The 20,043-nt window shown below is 37.8% G+C and overlaps 1 protein-coding gene across 7 annotated transcripts in view; it reads right to left on the bottom strand.

Annotated features, from left to right (window-relative positions):
• Positions 1–20,043, bottom strand: part of MITF (melanocyte inducing transcription factor) — a 224,653-nt gene that overhangs the window by 25,035 nt on the left and 179,575 nt on the right. For all 7 annotated transcript variants that reach the window (XM_010350113.3, XM_003939461.4, XM_074404539.1 and 4 more), the window contains 3 exons: positions 5,614–5,841; positions 4,477–4,560; positions 2,329–2,424 (listed from right to left, as the gene is read on the bottom strand). In XM_010350113.3, the coding sequence (XP_010348415.2) occupies positions 2,329–2,424; positions 4,477–4,560; positions 5,614–5,841 (408 nt within the window). The remainder of the gene's footprint in view (positions 1–2,328; positions 2,425–4,476; positions 4,561–5,613; positions 5,842–20,043) is intronic.

Raw genomic sequence — 20,043 nt, 5'->3', positions numbered from 1 at the left:
AGCCATAGGCCCAGCCAGGTGTTCATTCTAAAGGACAGGAGCATATATGGGTCATGACAACTGTCTTCAGAAGGGACGGTATGTGGAAAAGTTCTCCATGAAGCAAACTGGAACCCATGCTGCAATTTACAGAGTGATTTACTGTGAGGGATATCGTGAGATAGATATGTCTCACGGATATCTAACATGGAGCTTGACACAGTATAGGGGCTCAATGAAGATCAGCTGAATAAACAAATACTATCAATATTATTTAATAGTATAATTAAAAAGTTATACTTAATAATTTAGGTAACTTTATTGAATACAACTAATGTTTCCAATACCAAATGCTACAGATACTTTATCAAGTGAGTTGACTGCATAATATAGGTATATTTAACAGCCCCATTTTACAGATGTAGAAACGTAGAGTTTCAAAAAGCTAAATAACGTGCAAGGTCACAAAGGAAATGGCAGATTCAGGACGTGACCCCAGATCTGGTCAAAAATCTCTAAATCCTAACCATTGTGCTTTGCTGTTTTCCTAGTGAGCTAGTACAGATTCTTTTCTGGAGGCTTCCAAGAAGCTGAATTCCTGATTACTAAGTTAGACCAAATGATATCAAAGGTCTTTGCCATTACAAAAAAGAAGTCAATGATTTTGCAAAATCATGTCAATTCTACAGTCCACTTGAGTGTGCCCAGGGACCCATCTGACACCACCAGCAAAATGACCGCTCTCATGACCAAGTTCTTTTGAGATGACTGGGCCATTGCTAATTAATGCTGCTAGGACAGTGAAACATTGTAAATACACCCATGTCTTTGGGTATATTTATAAATTCCCCAGGGCATGCTCCCCCAAGTGTTTTGTTCATGTTCATCCTAGGATTCTGACTGCTAGACAAGTGTAGTTGGCCTCATGGAATACACCAACTTGTAAGCAAAAAGGTTCCATAGAAGCCAACCAAGGATTCCAAGAGGTTGGGAGAGTTTGGAACGGAAACTTTTATCACAATGGCAGAACATATGGTTCTTCCAAAATCAGGGGATGGGTTTAAATGGGTGGAAAGTAGACAAACTCTAAATATCATAGAAGAAGCTTGAGGTTTCAAGGGGAGTCCTCACCCCACACGAGTTCAAGGAAGTAAACTTGAAGAACTGGACCAAGATGGATTAAGAAAAAGAAAAAAGAAAAAAAATGCTAACTATAAGACTCAATTTTCTGTGGATTCTGGTGTACATAAATAAGTGCTATCTTGTTCCCCGGCCAAGGGAATTTACCATTAGAAGTTAGTCTTATCTTTAAAAAAAGTTATTTTGGCAAAAAATACATACCATAAAATTTGCCATCTTAACTGGTTTTAAATGTACGATTCAGTAGTGTTATGTACGTTCACGTTTTTATCAAACAGATGTCTATAATTTTTCAGCTTGCAAATCTGGGACTCCATACCCATTAAACAACTCCTCTTTTCCCTTTCCTCTCAATAAATATTAGTCTTTAAAACACTAGTTATTAAGAATATACAGCCTGATAGCATTGCTGTCAGAGAAGACAGAAAAGGATTACAGAGGCATTTGAAGACTTACCAAGAAGGCCTGGCTCTGATACACCCAAGATATGTAATCTTGTGTAAGACCGTCTAACCTAGTTACCATTTAAAACTGAGGGCAATGATACCCTCCGAACCTGACTCACAGAATAATTGCAAAGACTAAATAACATCTGCAATAAGACTTTGGTAAAACAGTAACGTAACACTAAAATGTAAGGAATGAAGGAAAATAAACCATATAGGCAAGACTCAAAATTACAGAGAATAACAAGTAACATACAATAGTAAATAGAACCATTGGTTTATAAACTGAAGTTGGAATAAATTTTGCTGTTGGAGAAGGGTAATCCCAATGTCCCTCTATCCCCTAAGAATATGAAAATAACTTCTTGAAAAACCGCACCAACTTTTTCAGGCCAACTAGAACACCATTGTGAACAGTGCAATTCAAAATAATTCCTTTGGCTAGAGGGTTGGGCAAATAATTCCTTTGGCTAGAGGGTTGGGCATTAGACGTCAAGGGAATTGGAAGGGCTAATGTCCTATTGAAACTGTTCTTGGACTCCAGAGAATGTAGACTTTATCATGGAGTTATTCATAAACTTATAAAAAATTCTTAATTTCTGATGACAAAGTCACTTACTTTTAATCCTGAGATAATTCTCCATTTTACAGTTAGTACATTTCATCAGTGAACCAGTTGCAAAAACACACTAAAAGTTTAAGAAAAAAGAAGAGAACCCTGGAAACACCTCAAGATTTTGTATTTAAAAAAGGTTATCAATACCGTATTGGCCATTTGCAAAGCAGGATCCATCAAGCCCAAGATTTCCTCATTATAACTTGATTCTAGACTAATGATGTCATCAATTACATCATCCATCTGTAGGAAAAAGGGCAACAAAAGAGAGACAAAAATAAATAAAACTATGTAACACAACCCAAAAAGAGACTCATGGTCTTTTTTTACCCAAAGCAATAATGGTCTTTAGTTAGATTCTAAGAAGTAACTGACCTCTTTCCACTAAAATAAAATGTTACTAAAGACCATTAATACTAATAGGTGATGAGAATGATACTTGTAGCCAGCATTTAATGAGTTATTATGAGTTGCCAAGCACTGGTTTCAGGGATTTCTATGGGCTAAGTTTTCGCCCTAACAAAAAACCTATCAGGCAGGTACTATTATTATAGCAATTTTCCAGTTGAAATAAATGAGAAGCAGCTTGCCCAAAGTCACACACTGAAGAAAGACTGGAGGCATGACTGAACTCATCCTTTCACAACTATGCTAAACCGCGTGCCCTAAATAGGAAGGTATACCAGAGCACCTCATCATGAATGATAGCTGTCAATCTACTTCCTTTTTTCCCTAAAGACGATGGCCCATACCCTTTTCTTAGAAAAGGAAAAAGCAAATGATGATTTTGCCCTTTCGTTCCACAGGGATGTGTGGACAGTGTGGCTCCCAGGCCACTGGCTATCCCTGCACCCATCCTACAGTGACTCGTAAAATAAGTTTCTCCTTGTACAGCTGCCAGTGTGGTTGGTACTCCCCAAGGAGTACACCAGGACGAGGTTATCATTACAGTCGTGGAGCTGACATTCCCACTAGATCAATTTCATTTCTGAAGTACCAAAACACCAGTTACGATAATAAACAACAGTGATTACATGTGCATTGCAGCAGTTTCAAAGACAAGCCTGTGAAAAGATTTCTTTGTAAGCACCTATGTATTTGGGTTAGTTGGTGTGTCTGTGCTTGGGTCTTAATACTGCTTCATAGTTGCACATGAAATCTCAGACCTAACAGGGATGCTCTTCCGCTTCTTTTACCACTTCCATTAAAGAGAAGAGACTCCAACATCATGGGTTTGGGTTGGAATCCCAGTTCTCCCACTTTCTAGATTAGGGGCAAAGCCTCCAATCTTTTAAAGCCTCGGTTTGCCAATCTATAAAATGGGGGGTAATTAGTTTTACTGTCATATGGATTCTTATATGATTTCAGGACAAACTGTACAGAGTGTTCAAAGTACCAGAATATAGTGAACACTCAAAAAAGAAGTCTTATTAAGTGATCCCTAAGAAGAATAATCGGCCAGTTTTGAATAACTACTATACAGTGTTTGTTAGGTTCCATTTCTATTGACAACGCTTTTATTTGTTTTGTTTGTCTTTAAGAGATGATTTTCTAATTGAGTTGGTAAATAGGCAAACAGGCTAGGAAACTTATGAACAACATTGCCTTGCCATTTTTAATTTTGTTTTTAGAAAATTAAATTAGTGGGCTTATGTGATAGCATTGTTTAAATAATTTTTTTCTCTTATGACAAAAGTAATGCAAGTTGATGACAAGAAATAAAGGCAAAAAATTATGTTGCTTATTATTCTCTCCTATATCTATATACATGCATAGATACATAGATATAGCATGGTTTATATGTCCACTAAATAGGATGTAATGGAAGAAAATAGTTACTTGGGAAAGCATCCATTAAGTACTATTAAATTAATAAAGATAGTTTTAAAATATATGTTCCATGAGATCCATTTAGGAAACAACATAAAGATTACACACACACATCTTTTGGTTTTACTAATACAAAAATTGCTAACCTACAAATTTGTATAACATATATTGATGATATTGAATGACATATTTCATATCTTATTTATTAAAATTTATGAACTTTAAGAAGTTTTTAATGTTTTGGAACAACTTAGGGGAAAAACACATTTTAGTTTATTCTCCTTTGTCATTATTTAATCATGAGATACTATGAGGAAAATGGCACTGTTTATAGCCTTCTCTATTAAAAAAAAAATCAATGGGGTAAAAAAAAAACCCTTAAGTTTTCAGAAAGGTGTGATCCACCACGAATATAGATTCTCATTACAAAGTGTTACATCCTCGGGCTGCCAAGTCACTTAGTACCTGCATACAGGATGCTCGTGAATGCGTGTTCATGCCTGGGCACTCGCTCTCTGCCCTGTTTTGCTCTTCAAACTTATAAAATCCCTGCAAAAACACAAGCAAAAACAGCCTATAACTTGGATTTGCAAATGACTTTTTAATGACTGCTTCACACAAAGCTGGTGGCACAGCAATAAGATGAATTAAGCTTTCAAACAAAGTGGAATCTGACCAAAAGATGAAATAATGAAGGAAGAACTTTTGTCAGATCGCCTTGCTAGATGACAAATATGGGTAGAGGAAAATAAAGCCGTTGGTTTGGGCATAGGGGCAAAGATTTTAGTCCCTCTAGAAATTAAAATCAACCCAACTTGAGAAAAGTTGCCTCTGAATTTGCATAAACACTTCATAGTATATAGTACAGTAAATCCCATTAAGATGAAGCTCATCATCTCATAATTTGGAAATAATGAGCATTAAGTCACAACTCTCGGGTATTCGTATGCTCCAAATTTTGATGTACCAATTAGCTTGAAGGTAGTGTGAGTCTTGTCTCCAATCCAGCCTTTACCAAAGCAGATTTAACAGGCAGCGGCAATTTTATTATGAAACAGAGTATATCCAGGAATTAAACCTTTGCATTTCTGTTAAATTCTCATGTGCTATATGATTCAAATCCATCCATGCACATTCCATGCTTTTTTTTCCCCCAACTCAGGGAGAAATAAAAATAATATTCCAGACATTCACAACAAGCGGAACTTCTAAACCGCCTGTCCCACACCTCTTCTATTTTTGCTTTTCCTTTTCCACCTCCCCTTCTCCTCTCTCTGCATTTTCACTCTTCATAAACTGAAAGGCATGGAAGAGAAGAGAGCACTTAGCTAAGGAAGAAGAAGCTAGTGGCAAAAGTGTCCTCGCCTCCACGTTTTACTTGGAGCGGGCCAGGTCTCCCGTCATGTGCTTTACACCCAATAACCCAGCGACGGGGACAAGAGGCTGGAATGCCACAGCCATGATGGTGAATCGGTGACACAGGCTGGTGGTACGTGTGGCCATAAGGACAAACTAGAGTCCACAGTTAAGTGTGGGAGTCATATTCAACAGACAAGTTATTTAGCGTTAAGAAAACAGGAGAGGAGAGGAGACATAAATTACCTCTTTTTCACAGTTGGAGTTAAGCGTAAGCATAGCCATGGGGCTGTTGGGTGCGCTGCTCCCCGGCACTGGTGGCATGACATGATCGCCAGGCTGGTTTGGACATGGCAAGCTCAGGACTTGGTTGGCATGTTTATTTGCTAAAGTGGTAGAAAGGTACTGCTTTACCTGCTGCCGCTGGGCTTGCTGTATGTGGTACTTGGTGGGGTTTTCAAGGTGGGTCTGCACCTGAACATAGCCATGGAGGGAAAAGAAGACAGGACGATTATTTGTGAGTTTCAGACAGCTCTTCTTTCAGTCACAAACATGAAACTGACCAGTCCACCAACAGAAGAAATCATTAAGCCTTTGTTATGTACCAGGCACTGTGCTAACGGATTTTGATATTACTGAAGTTTAAAGTCTAACTCGCAGGATTTGGGGTAATACTTTGCCCTATTTTATTTCCCTGCTAATTAACTATACATCTCTTTCAAACCTTACATCCTTCCTCTCATATCTAATAACTAAAAGTTTGAAACTCTCTTAGAGGAAAAATTTCCCCAACACACATGAAAGGGTTTATTAAGACGAAAACAACAATTTAGAAAAAGGGGCATAATTAAATTTATTTCATTTACCATGGCAAACAGAACAGCTTTCTTTTTAAAACACACACATGCATGCACACACACACACACACACACACACACACACACACACACACACCCCTCCTTATGAACCAACTGTGTAAAAACAGCTATAGAAAATAGAAACTTTCCAATGATTAAATCCAACTAGTTGTGGATTAATTCTCCCACTTTCATTTGGATGTGATTATTCAACATTTTAATTAAGAAAAAACTCAACATAAAAACAATTCTACATTAAGCAGTTTCTTTCCAATGCATAACACTTATATGTATTCGTTTTAAAAGGTATGACTATTAACAAACCACCAGGATATTTTTTCTCCTTTCCCAGAGACATTAATTCAGAATGAGAAATATTTTTCCCCAAAAAACAACATTATTCAATTTTAAGTCACTTTTCTCTTGATAAAAACAATTTAATCTTATGAGCAATTGAACAGGAGCTGACGAAGATGGTTTAGCCATGCAGTAGGCAAAACAAAAATTCTACTAATATTTACTTTGTTCAATACTACAATGAGTTACTTCTTATGGCATCAAATAATAAACAGCATTAAAAGTGCATATTTGTACTTATTGAAAACAGTATGTGTATTACAATAACATAAAACGTGGATTAAATCAATTTATTGCACTATATTTGAAAGACTGAATATGAGTTAGAATAAGCTCACCTGATAGTGATTATATTCTAGCATTTCCAGCATAACAACGTTTTAAGTGACCCCAATCCAATGTGAGACAGTAGACTATTGCTTCCTCTACTTTCTGTAATTCCAATTTGAAGACAGACTGGCATGGAGAAGGCACTATAAACAAGGTATCCCGAGACACCACCGGAAACTTTATCACAGAAGCCCTGCTTATAATAACCTAAGCTAATTAGTTATGCATGTTAAAAAAAAAAAAGTTCACACAAGGGCCTTTTTTTTGTTTGTTTGGAAGCCCTATGAGTTTGGTCTTAAATATTGGTATCAATTTTTCCCCCTGGCTTGATGTCATGCTTTTTTTCATAGATATAAAAGAACCTTTTTAAGTGATGAGCTATCAAAGTCAAACTCACTGTCAGATCAAGGCCAATTCACTATTCATCTTTAGTTCCAGTAGTATTAATAGACAATGGTATTTCTCTTTCATCAATAGGTTAATAGCTGGATGCCCCTTTGGAGGAGACATCATCTAAAAGCTACTATTACATGAGACTTTTCCAGTGGCTGAATAAACTGCCACTTCCAACTGCAGGACAACTTATTTTTTAGTATAGAAAGAGACTCTGTGCTGAACGTTCAAGTTCAACAGCCTCTTCTTGCGTCCTGGTCTTAATATGCACCTTATTCTTAGCTAGGTAGATGTGTAACCTGCCTATTGACCTCACATCAGGAAGACCAGGAACTATCCTAAATAGAACGTGGCACACACAGAAATAGAGGAATATTTATGTGGATAAGAAGAAATAAATATGACTCTCAAATGAAAAAGCATGAGCATTTTTACTGAGAATTTTTAAATATTATTCTTAAGTCTACAGAAGAATGAGTTATCATGTATACAATTTATACCTTTACATATTTATTCATTTATTCATTAATCATTGACTGTTATATGCTAAACACTGTACAAAGCATAGAATATACATGTGAACAAACAGATATAATTTCCAGCTTCATGAAACTTATATTCTGGGGTGAGGCAAAAAAAGAAGAGAGGCAAGCAAATATATACCTATAAATTATGATAAATGCTTAATATCTACTGCTGACAAATGTTAAGCATAAAAATGTGAAATGCATTAATGTTGTTTAAATGCCTGGGATAAGGCAGTCCTTTAGGTTGACAATCTTAAGCTCTTTCAAATGGCTGATTTAACATGTACACAGAGGTTTGCAGAGACATTTTTTTTTGTAAAGGGTCCAGAAATGATAACGATGAGGACAACAGATATTACTAAAATAAACATAAAATGAGGACAATGAGTGGAATGTGCTTATTTCACTATTATACTTAAAAAGGAAAGAGATTCACATTTAAAAAATAAATGTTAATTCACTGGCAGATCCTCATTCTTTAATGAATCAGAATATTATGCCTTAGTAAATAAAGAAGCAATTTGCTTTCTATGTGGCACTGTCAGTGAGGTCTTCATTACATCCAGGTTTGGGTAAGCAGAGTGGGATATATTTGGCTCTTTTACTGTCAATAACTTTTTTATTTTTCAATGAAGTTGAAAGCAGATGGCCTATAAACACTATGCAGTAGACAGAACATCTCCAGCTGTTTCCAACCCAAACACTTCAAACAGGCAACATAAATGAGGAACATGAGCTAGGAGGAAGGTAGTAGTGAATAAGGAGTAGTGAGGTCTGTGGCACACTAGAGGACACACATCTACCTAGCAGGAACAGCAGATATAAACTGCAGCTGATTGTAGCCATGTGAGAATACCAGTCCAGTCTAGCTCGATCTCCCAATTTTTCAATGGTAGCTGGCAATCCAAACTTCTTTTTCAATTAAAATCCTCTAGGTTTAAAAATCTGATGCCCAACTGTTTTGTGTTTCACAAAGTACAAGCCTCAGCCCACAAACCACTAGAACATAATCTCTGTTTTACACATCTATAAGGATAATCTTCATATTTACATTTCCTTGGAGATGGCCTCAGTTAGAAGAAGAAGTTTTTTTTTCTGAGAAGTTAATGCCCAAATCCAGGCATTTCCTGGTGCTTCTTTGAGAGACAACGTGCCTGACAACACAGTCAGCGGAGTAGTTAAGAACTTGAAACCTGGGTTCAAATTCTGTCTTTGCAACTTACTAACCACGTACCTTCCGCAGATCATTAACTTCTCCAGGCTCGCAATTCCTTGTATATTGAATGGGCATGACAGTAGAGCTTGCCTACTAAATGTGTTTCTTGCATTAAATGAGATCATGTTTATAATGGCCTTAGCACAATATCTAAAACAGCAATTCTCATTTTTGTCTTAGGATCCTTTTACACTCTTCAAATTTATTGTATTTACATGGATTATATCTATCAATATTTAGCATATTAGAAATTAAAATTGAGAAATTTTGAAAACCCACGATTATACATTAGCACATATCTCACAGGATGTCAGAACAATGACATCTCAACATGACATGTAGCCTTTGGAAAACTCTACTGTATACTGGTGAAATGAGAGTGAAAAAGGAAAATTATATCTTAGTGTTATCTGGTAGAACCCCTGCAAGAGTCTTGGATATAGCCACAGCCCTCTGATTATACTTTGAGAAACCCTGATCTAGAATGTGATTGGCATTCTAGCATCATCGCTGCATCAGCAATGTCACTCCCCACTGTGGACAGGTGGTATGTGACATAGCCTCTCTATGTCCACTTCCCTCCCCCAGAAGATGCTGCAGAAAGATATTATCCTGGCCTGAACTCCCTCATAGCATTATTATGAGGCTCTAAAGCCCTTTGACAATTTAAAAAGCCATATAAATATAATTTTCTGTCTTCAGTCATCCTAATTCATAGCTTTTTAATTAATAACTCTGCTTTCATTAATTTTTAAATAGCCAATCAAACAAGCATGCAAATGAGAACATATATGTAGCGTTAAAGAAGACAGAAACATCTTATGATTTCCTGATAATGTTTGCATGTTTTTGAACTTCCAGCTGACTAACCACACTAAGGGATTCAGATAGCAAAAGTTGAGTACTGCTAAACACTTGAAGTACAGACCACAAAAATAAAGCTAAAATACTTTATCATGAAATATTATTTATTGATATAACTCATATTTCATATACATTATGCTAGCTATCTGAGTTAAAGGGCAAACAGCCTAAGGCTTTGCAACTTTTATTCGTTGTTACTGCTCCTATCACTTTGCCTGTTTCTTTTCTTCATTCAGATCTTGCATTGATAGCAAGAGAATTGGAATGGATCACTTCCTAACTGTTACACTTTAGCTTTGCCACTTCCTGTGTAACACTGACAGGTTATTTTCCATCCGTTTCATTCTAAAGAGATCCTGGAGCACATCACATGTCAGTTTAAGATGGTGGCTGTAGATACTACCATCTTGACTGACAACAGAATTCACTGAAGAAAAAAATACCCCTATCTAGATATCCACTGTTCTATTTTCTTTACTATTTGTGAACAAGAATTTAAGAAAAAGTGTAGCTTCTCTTAATCCTTTTAGTTTATTTATTTATTATAATTTTAGAGACAGGGTCTTGCTATGTTGCCCAGGCTGGAGTGCAGTAGCTATACACAGGTGCAATCATGGCACACTACAGCCTTGAACTCCTGGGCTCAAGTGATATTACCACCTCAGTCTCCTGAGTAGCTAGGACATGATTCTACACCCAAATGACTATATTTTTAAAAAATGGTTCAACAAAATGTTCAGATTTATCACTTATGTTTAGAGAGAGAATTTGTTATTTTGCTCAGTAAGTTTAAAGAAAACTAAATGGATTATCCTTTAATCAACTGCTATCTACCACCATGCCATTACCGTTTTCATACAGCTTTTAAAATGGCAATCCAAAGGGAATGTCAGTTATGCAATCATATTTCCTGAAGAAAAATGGTAAAACAGAGACAGCTAGCTTTCTAAAATAATTGGGATAGTCTTGCACAGGGTCACAACTGATTAAGTGCCAAGGTTCTTTGCAGTCCTACAATACTACCACCAAAGAAAACAAAAGCCCAGAACATATGTCCTTGGATACATAATCTTGTTTACGGTACAATCTGCACAAAGGTATCCTTAACCAAATATAAAAACAACAAGGGTATGAATCCTGACCTAATGGAGAAGAATCAAAATCAGATGCAAATACAAAGCAAACTAAAGAGTCTTAAAGAAAGAAGTCTTAAAGAAAGGAATGTTCAAAATAGCTATGGCTGACTAACTCAGAGCTTTTTCTCTATAACAGAAGTCTGTCTACCCATCAGCCCAACTCAATCTGCTGCCTATGTGGTCTATAAAGTAAGTGCATTTTACATTTTTAAATAGTTGAAAAAAATGAAAAGAATAATATTTCATGACACATGAAAGTTACATAAAATTCAGATTTCAATGTGGATAAATAAAGTTTTATCAGAACACAGCCACACCCGTTAGTTTACATGTTGTCCAGGGTGGCTTCCTTGCTACAACAGCAGAGTTGAATAGTAGTAGCAACAGAGTCTGCAGGGCCCCCAAGGCCTAAATATCTATGCTGTGGCTTTTATAGAAAATCCTGACCCCTGCTCTCTAGGAAAGTTTCACCAAACTAGAATTGAGCTTTCCTACTCAACAGAAGTTTTAGCAGGATTTGGAGGAAAAGAATGAGGTGATTTTGATAAAGAGAAACAGTATATGTATAAATAATTTCATAGTTGTTTTTCCAACTATTGTCTTAACTGGACAAGCATCTTTGTAAGAATACAGGATATGCTTAATTATCCCCTTCCCCCCTTTTAAAGATAAAGAAACAGAAACTGAGAGGAAACCTAAACAACTTGCCAGGGTTAGAAACCATGGTCACGTCTCCATTATTCTGTCCACAGTGGCAAACTAGAGAAGCGCCCTCCACTGTGGATCAGTTCTGATCTAGGGCTTTAACTGAATATAGAGGGAAAGATAAAACTGTGTAAATCCAGAGGTGTATTTGCATATCCCAGTGCGCACAAATACGTATATATGAATTAATATTGCATATTTATGGGTCTGTATAGTTTCACACTGCTTCCTGTCTTACTACCTTGGAGGCTTCTGAATTCAGATAACTGAGCTATAAATATGTAAATAAAAAGGAAATATGTAAATATGTAAAGAAAAGGAAAGGATAACAAATGTACTTTTCTGAAAATTTGATGTTAGCATAGAATAGACTAGCTCCACCAAAAATTCCCAGCAAGTATTTTATCCTTGGTTAATGACTTATAAAACACTGTGCTTATTATAAACCATGAGATGGACATACTTTGGTTTTAGGACAAACAATATTTACTAGCCTCAGGAAAAAAGGTGATAAGAAAATTCCTAATATATACATTATTTTTTTCCTCCCTCAGGCTAAAATAAGCCAAAGACCATGATAATAAAAATAACGTGTAGTTTTCATCACAGCCGACAGAAGAAGGAGGGAGTTAGGAGTGGTGGCCATCTACCTACAGAGTATTGACAATTAGAGAATAAAACACCACTTTCAGAATCAAATTCCTATGGGAGAAGTTGCAGCAAGACCAATACACTTAGCCCATCACTCACTTTAACAGAAAACCATTTCTCTTAAACAAGTATCTTATAATACATTACGAGTCAATATGTCATATTAAACACCAGGATGTCTTAAAATACAAAGAACAGAATTAATGCTCATTCTCTCAAACTTGTCTACCAGGAACCAGACGTCACACATTTTATATGCACTCCTAGCTTATGTCAATTCAAAGTAAAAGTAAGAAAGATATGTGAAATAACCACATAAAATAAAAGTAAAAAAGATACAGGGATAAACCACATAAAATATTCTTCAAAGTCTCAATACACAGTTTTGTTTTGTTTTTAAAATTGTTTCCCAGCTTTCTGGTTAAATACAGAAGCAACTATTGAAGAGATTTGACTTTGATTAACCTCTTACTTTGAGTTGTTCCCATCTGAGAGAGTATACTCAATTGTCCTCTTGCTATTCATAGACAGTTAAATACAGGACTGGGTGCAAATGTTAATGTGTACACCAGGCGTCCCCAAACTACAGCCTGCGGGCCGCATGCGGCCCCCTGAGCCCTGAGGCCATTTATCCGGCCCCATGCCACACTTCAGGAAGGGGCACCTCTTTCACTGGTGGTCAGTGAGAGGAGCATAGTATGCGGCAGCCCTCCAACGGTCTGAGGGACAGTGAACTGGCCCCCTGTGTAAAAAGTTTGGGGACGCCTGGTGTATACAAATCAGTTGAGGATCTTGTTAAATGCAGAGTGTGATGCCACAGGTCTGGGCTAGAGCCCAAGATTCTGCATTTCTAACAAGTAGCCAGGGGATGCTAACCCAGCCAGTCCAGGGAACACACTACATCCCAAGCAGCAAGGCTTTAATACATTCTCACCTGGACTGCTGCCTTCATCAAAAGTTATATGTTCACCATTCAATCAACAAACACTGCTTGAGCACCAACTAGATGCCAGGCAACTGTGCAAATCTTACATAGATTGTTTAGATAAAGGCCTCACAGAGAGCATGAGATTGACGCCCAGACTTGAAGTTGGTAAGATGAGCCAGGCAGATTGGCAGGAACAGGATCCCAGCCAAGCACACAGCCCTCAGGTGTGAACAAGCCTTGGTTGTTCAAAGAATAGCAAGGAGGCTCTTAATATATGTTATTTACTTGGCTTTTAATTCACCACACTTGTCTGGTTTTTCTCTTGCCTCCTTCATTTCTTTTCACTCTCCTTATCTAGCTTTCTCCTCTCTTCCCTCTTAAATGTCAGAGTGCCTCAAGGGTCAGAGTTTGATTTCATGTATGTACACTCAGAGCACCGGTGATCTAACCCAGTCACATGGATTTAAGCACCCCAGAACAGAGAGGTCTCTGAGAACCAGACTCATCTCCACTGGCCTGAGAGATGGCACCGTTTGGAGGACTGCAGACATCTTAAGCTCAGCATGTTCATCCACTCCTCTAAATCAGCTCCTCCTATGGTCTTCTGCATCTTCATAGTTGGCAACTCCATTTTTTTCTATTAGGTTGAAACATACAAAATTGCCAATTTTTTTTTTTTTTGGTCTGTCAAAAAAATGGTCTTCCTCTGGCTCAATCTAGTTGCTCATTCTACAAACCATGGTCATTTTTGACTCCTATTTTCTTTCATACCCTGTATTCAACCTATCAAGAAGTATTGTTTCTATCTCAGAAAAGATCCAAAATTTAATGGATTTTCACACTCTACTGTTACCACCTGATCCAAGCCATCATCTCTTCAAACTTAGATGAGGAAAACCTTGTGACTCTTCTACCTGCTTCTGTCTTGGCACTTGGACAGAGTATTTTCAATACAATGAATGGGTGGGGGGGGAGGTCCTTGTGATATAGTCAGATCAAGTCACTCCTCTACTGAAACTAAACCAAACCAACAAACCAACCAACAAACCAAACAAAAAAAATCCCACCTCTGTAATGGTTCCCTACTTATCCCTGAGAAAAAAAACAAAACAAAAACAAGTATTTGCAATGGCCTACAAGTCCCTATATCAATGCTAATCACATGTCTATTAGAAAAGCACATTCCAGGGCCCCAAACCAGAGTTAATGAATCAGAATCTCTGGATACGGTATTCAGAAATCCGTACTAGTTTGTTAGTTCTCCAGAGAGAGTGTATGGACTCCTGTCCACTATGCCTCCTCCTCCCACTCCACCGCACCCCAGGATCATTACCTCATTAATCTTGTTTCCTATAACTATCCTCGGGACATATTCACATTTCCAGCCCACACTCTACCAGCACTCCTGATCATCTGTCCTTTGCTCTGCTCTGTCCAGAACATGGCTTGGCACACAGTGGGCACTCAGCAAATATTTGGTACATCATGTAGCAGTGTGGAGCCAGTGTGGCTGGCGTGCATGGCTAAGAGGCAGAACCGAAGAACAAGAGGCCACACTGTGTAGGCAGGGGTTGTAGGTTAGGATTCTGACCACCTCTGGAAACGTCCTGAGAAAATGGAGTGTGACAGTCCCTCACTCTTCCTAAGTCAGAAAGCTCTAGAGAAACTAAGTCTTCAGGCCAGGCAGTTGATTCACAGCATGCCACCCTATTCCACATGATTAAGCTTCCTTTTCGATCAGAGTCTGCCCAAAGACTGCCAATTCTTACAGCTCTCATCTAGCAGTACAACAAGCCAGTAGGGATTTGTGGGTCCCAAACACCTGAGCACCTTATTCCAAGGTCCCCAAGCTGGCAGTACGTGGACACAAACCACAAGCAAGGCTGTTCACCTAGACAGAATTTAGTGGTCTACGAATTTGTCACCAATGATGAAAAACTGGGAGTTTTCAAACCAAAATTTGGTTTCTGGTTTCTCAAACCAGAGTTTGGATTTTTCTTTTCTGGTTGTTAAATCAGAAGATTTAGTGATACCAAACTGCACTCCCACTGGGCCAGCAACTTACCAGAGTTGAAAGTAACAGAGTTGAGAAGCAGCTTCTTCTCCCTTTTAGTGAGCACTAACTCTTCATTTTGCAACACTCCCATTACATTTTACTCTGACACTGACAACTGACCTGCTTTATTCATTAACCCTTCTGATTTCTGAAGACTTTTAAATCTGCAAACCCTACCTGACCCATTCATACTTCATATCCCTGAACATGGTTCTAAATCTGATAGAATAATAGTGACATAAGTGTGTTCAGAAAGCTACATTAAATGAACAATCTCATATAAGAAAATAAATCAGCAGAACTGTAACAGAAAAAATTTTAAAAATGGATATAAATTTTAAAAAGATACATACATGCCCATGAGGCAATGACGCTGTTCAAGAACTTTTTTAAGGAGATGATCAGATATGGGACAAAGATTTATGTACACAGACATCTATTAGAACATTATCTCTAACAGAAGTAGATGGACTACTGCCTAAGGCATGTCACCCATTTTTGTTAATAAAGTTTTATTGGAAAACAGCCACACTTTGATTTATGTATAATTTATGACTGCTTTCAAGTGATAACAGTATAAGAGCATAGTTGAGTAATGGACTAATAGCCCCAAAAATCTAAAACACTCTGGTCCTTTATAGATAAAGTTTGTCAGCCATTAATCTCTAATAGTAAATTAAAAACAAATATCTAATAATAGATCATGGATTAAATTAATTATAAGGGAGCCATATAGTTCAGGCTTTTCAGCTCAGCACTATTGACACTGGAGCCAGTTAATGCTTTGTTGTGGGGGTGAATCTGCGCACCACATGCTGTCTCCCAGCATCCCTTACCTATACCCATTAGATGTCAAGTAGCACAGCATGTCCCACCCCAGTTATGACAACGAAAAATGGCTCCAAATATTGCTAAATGCCTCTTGGGGACAAAACAGCCCTGATTTGAGAACTGCTACATATAAATGGATCCTATGCAGTCATTACAATCCACATTTTATCTAATAATTTATTTCTTGTCTAGTACACCACACTGAATTTCATATATCAAATTTGTTTATTTATTTATTTATTAATTACTCTAAGTTCTGGGATACATGTGCAGAACATGCAGGTTTGTTACATAGGTATACACGTGCCATGGTGGTTTGCTGCACCTATCAACCCATCATCTAGGTTTTAAGGCCTGCATGCATTAGGTATTTGTCCTAATGCTCTCCCTCCCCTTGCTCCCCATCCCCCAAAAGGCCCGGTGTGTGATGTTCCCCTTCTTGTGTCCATGTGTTCTCATTGTTCCACGCTCATTTATGAGTGAGAACATGTGGTATTTGGTTTTCTGTTTCTGTGTTTACCTAACAATATTTAATGAGGGTGAAAGTTCATTAATGTCAGTGGGAACACAAAGCAAGATAAAAACACTATATATGCTGCTATCCAAAATTGATTTTTAAACGTTATTTATATATATGCATCACCCCAAAAAAACTAATGACAAATTATTCAGTCAAGTCTCAACAATGACTATTCCCAAGCGATAAACTCTCAGTGATTGTTATTTTATTATTTTCTATAATGTACATAGCACTGATTTTGAAATTTAAACAAGCTAGACATTCCATGAGAATTAAAGCCTACAGATCTGGACAAACAAAAATATATTCAGGCAAAATTCCTCTATTGAAAATTTTGCAAACAACAAATAAACCCATGAAGTGGTTACACAATGGTGAAATTTGCCTTGTTTCAACTTTTTCTTGAACTGTTTGATCGGATGGAGAGAGCTTTGTTTTCTCTGAAATTTTTGATCTAACATTCAAGCTCATACAGTTTGCGTTTGTATAATATTTGACACATTTTTATGGTTTTATAAAGGGCCACAATTACGTGGTTCAATAGTGCCCTTATAATGGCCCATTGTCAGGACTGTCCAGGTCCCCCCTCCTCATGGGAGCTGCGAGTGCAGCATTCCACATGCTAGAACTTTTCCACGTGCCCCAGTTTAGCCCTGCCTCAGAATTGCAGACGTCTTTTTGTTTTAGCATTTCCCCCCTCAAATGCCCTCATTGTTTGCAGTTTATCGGGTATTAGAGATGATTACAGCACAGGCAGAATAACTCCTTCTCATAAGAACCGACACTCTTAAGAAACTGGCAGTGGTCAAGTTTGTCAGAGATGAGAACATTGCCTTGGGCCTAAGCAAAAGGTCAGAAAGCCCCTAGTTAGAGATGAGAGCTGCTGAATGCTACTGGTTTGAAGGTCAAGCCCGCACGAGCTAAAAACTGGCAAAAAGCAACTGCCTCATATTAACACAACTTCAGGATCTATATCATGAGACTGAGGGTTCTTCTGGTTTTTGAGAAATTGCATTGTCATGGGAAATTCTTAAAACTGGCTTTATAGATTATGTGATGATGAAATTCCAGATTGGAATTAACCTCACCAACAATAGCAGCAGCTTGGGAGTGATTTCCAACTGTGCCATGCACTGTGCTGAGAGTTTTGCATGTAGGTTTAATGTGACCATCCCCACTTAACAAACCATTCATTAATTCAACCAGGATTTACTTAGCACTTGTTTAGGTGCAGAAGACTGAGCAGCAACTAAAGCACAGACCCTGATCCCCCCCAAAATCATATTTAAGGTGGGGAAGCAGAGACAAACACAGAGTAATGAATCTAGAAAGGAACAAGAATCTCATACAATGAGAAGTGCAATGCAGACAATAAAAGAGAAAAAAGGGCCATTGCAACAAAGATATTCTAGAGGCAACATGTTGGCTGGAACCCCAATGATGAGAAGCCGGCTATGGTGAGATACAGAAGAGATTAGATACTGAGGTAGAAAGCAGCCCAGCATATTGGATGAATAAGAATGAGATCAACAACCACAAAGCCAGCACTGTTGGAGTAGTGACATGGTCAGTGAGTGCCCTGAAGAGGATGTCTGGGCCAGATGTTGTAGGGCTTTGCAGGCCATTGAAAGAAATTTAATTTTTATTCTCTGCTACTTGTAAGAAGCCATTGAGATGTTTTAATAGAGAATTGACATGATCTGATGAGCATCTTTTAAAGGCCCCTGGTTTCTGGGCTTGGACTAAGTATAAATTAAAAACATCACATGGCCGGGTACAGTGGCTCACGCCTGTAATCCCAGCACTTTGGGAGGCTGAGGCAGGTGGATCACGAGGTCAAGAGATCGAGACCATCCTGGTCAACATGGTGAAACCCCATCTCTACTAAAAATACAAAAAATTAGCGGGGCATGGTGGCGTATGCCTGTAATCCCAGCTACTCAGGAGGCTGAGGCAGGAGAATTGCCTGAACCCAGGAGGCAGAGGTTGAGGTGAGCCGAGATCGCGCCATTGCACTCCAGCCTGGGTAACAAGAGCGAAACTCCGTCTCAAAAAAAATAAAAAATTAAAAAAACACACACACATCACATACATTAAGACATTTTCTTATATAATGCTCTGAAATGCCTCTCACCACCATGAAGAAGTTGTTATAAATGGTGCACACAGCTATAAAACACTCCACATATGCCTGCTTGGGACACACAGCTAGGAATATGACCCACTGCCAGAGTAAAATGGAGAGAGGCAGTTTAGTATAGTTAAATATCTGACCGGAATTTCAACTAGATCTGAGTTCAAGTCCTGGGCAAGTTGCTTAAATGCTCTGGACCTCAGTTTTCTGTTTACAAAATGGACTCAACCTACCAAATATTTGCTGGAGATGATGATAAGCTTAAGTGACAAGATGCATGAAAAGTACTTGGCACATGTACACATGCTCAATAAATAAATAATGTTCTCTAGGATTGTTAGCCTTGGAATTTTTGCTTTCACATCCAAGTGGATTAGTGTTAAAGCATATAGCTCATCAATCTCAAAAAAATATAAAGCCGCCAAGAAAAAGAGAAGAGGACATTAACAAGTGAAGGAAATATTCAGCCTCTTTCCCATATCTTTTTATCTTATTCTCTTTAGCCAACTCAAATATCACAGATAGATGATGAGCATAAGAGAAAAAGGGGAAAACAAGAATGTTAGGACTGGGACACTTGCGGGCCACAGTCTCACACAGAAGCCTTTTGTGATATCTTTCCTCTCTTACTTTCAAATGAGCTGGCTCAGTGATCCTTTAAGTGTATTTTAGGGAAACTGTAAACCCCTGAAAATTATATCCAAACTTTTGACATTTTTCTGGGGAGAGGTTGAACAAACTATGAGAGACATTTAAAGATGAAACTGTGTCTAGGATTTGCAAGTTAGGGGGAAGTATCCATGAAACAGGATGAGCCAAGAGTCAATAACTGTCAAAGCTGAGTGATGAGTATATGAAGGGTTCATTACATTATTCAGTTTGCTTTTGTGTAAATTTGAAACAACCTGTACACATTCACAGAGTGCACACACACTTATGTATCTAATATTTTATTTTTATTCATTTACATCCACTTTATCCATAAAAATAAAAGTGTTATGGTAGTAAGTATTTATTAAGCAAGCACTTAGCACATCTATCAAGTATCAAGCCTATTGCAAGCATCAAATAGCTGCTTTTAAGCTTGCTATTCTGGACCTTCACTAGCAATTTTCTTCTAAGGGATCTGATTTGGTGTTGCATGCATTGGTTATGGATTCAGGATAATCCC

The sequence above is a fragment of the Saimiri boliviensis genome, chromosome 8 (assembly GCF_048565385.1).
Source record: "Saimiri boliviensis isolate mSaiBol1 chromosome 8, mSaiBol1.pri, whole genome shotgun sequence".
Classification (NCBI taxonomy): Eukaryota; Metazoa; Chordata; class Mammalia; order Primates; family Cebidae; genus Saimiri; species Saimiri boliviensis.
Note: the sequence above shows the minus strand (reverse complement) of the source record. Positions and strands in the feature narration are given on the sequence as shown.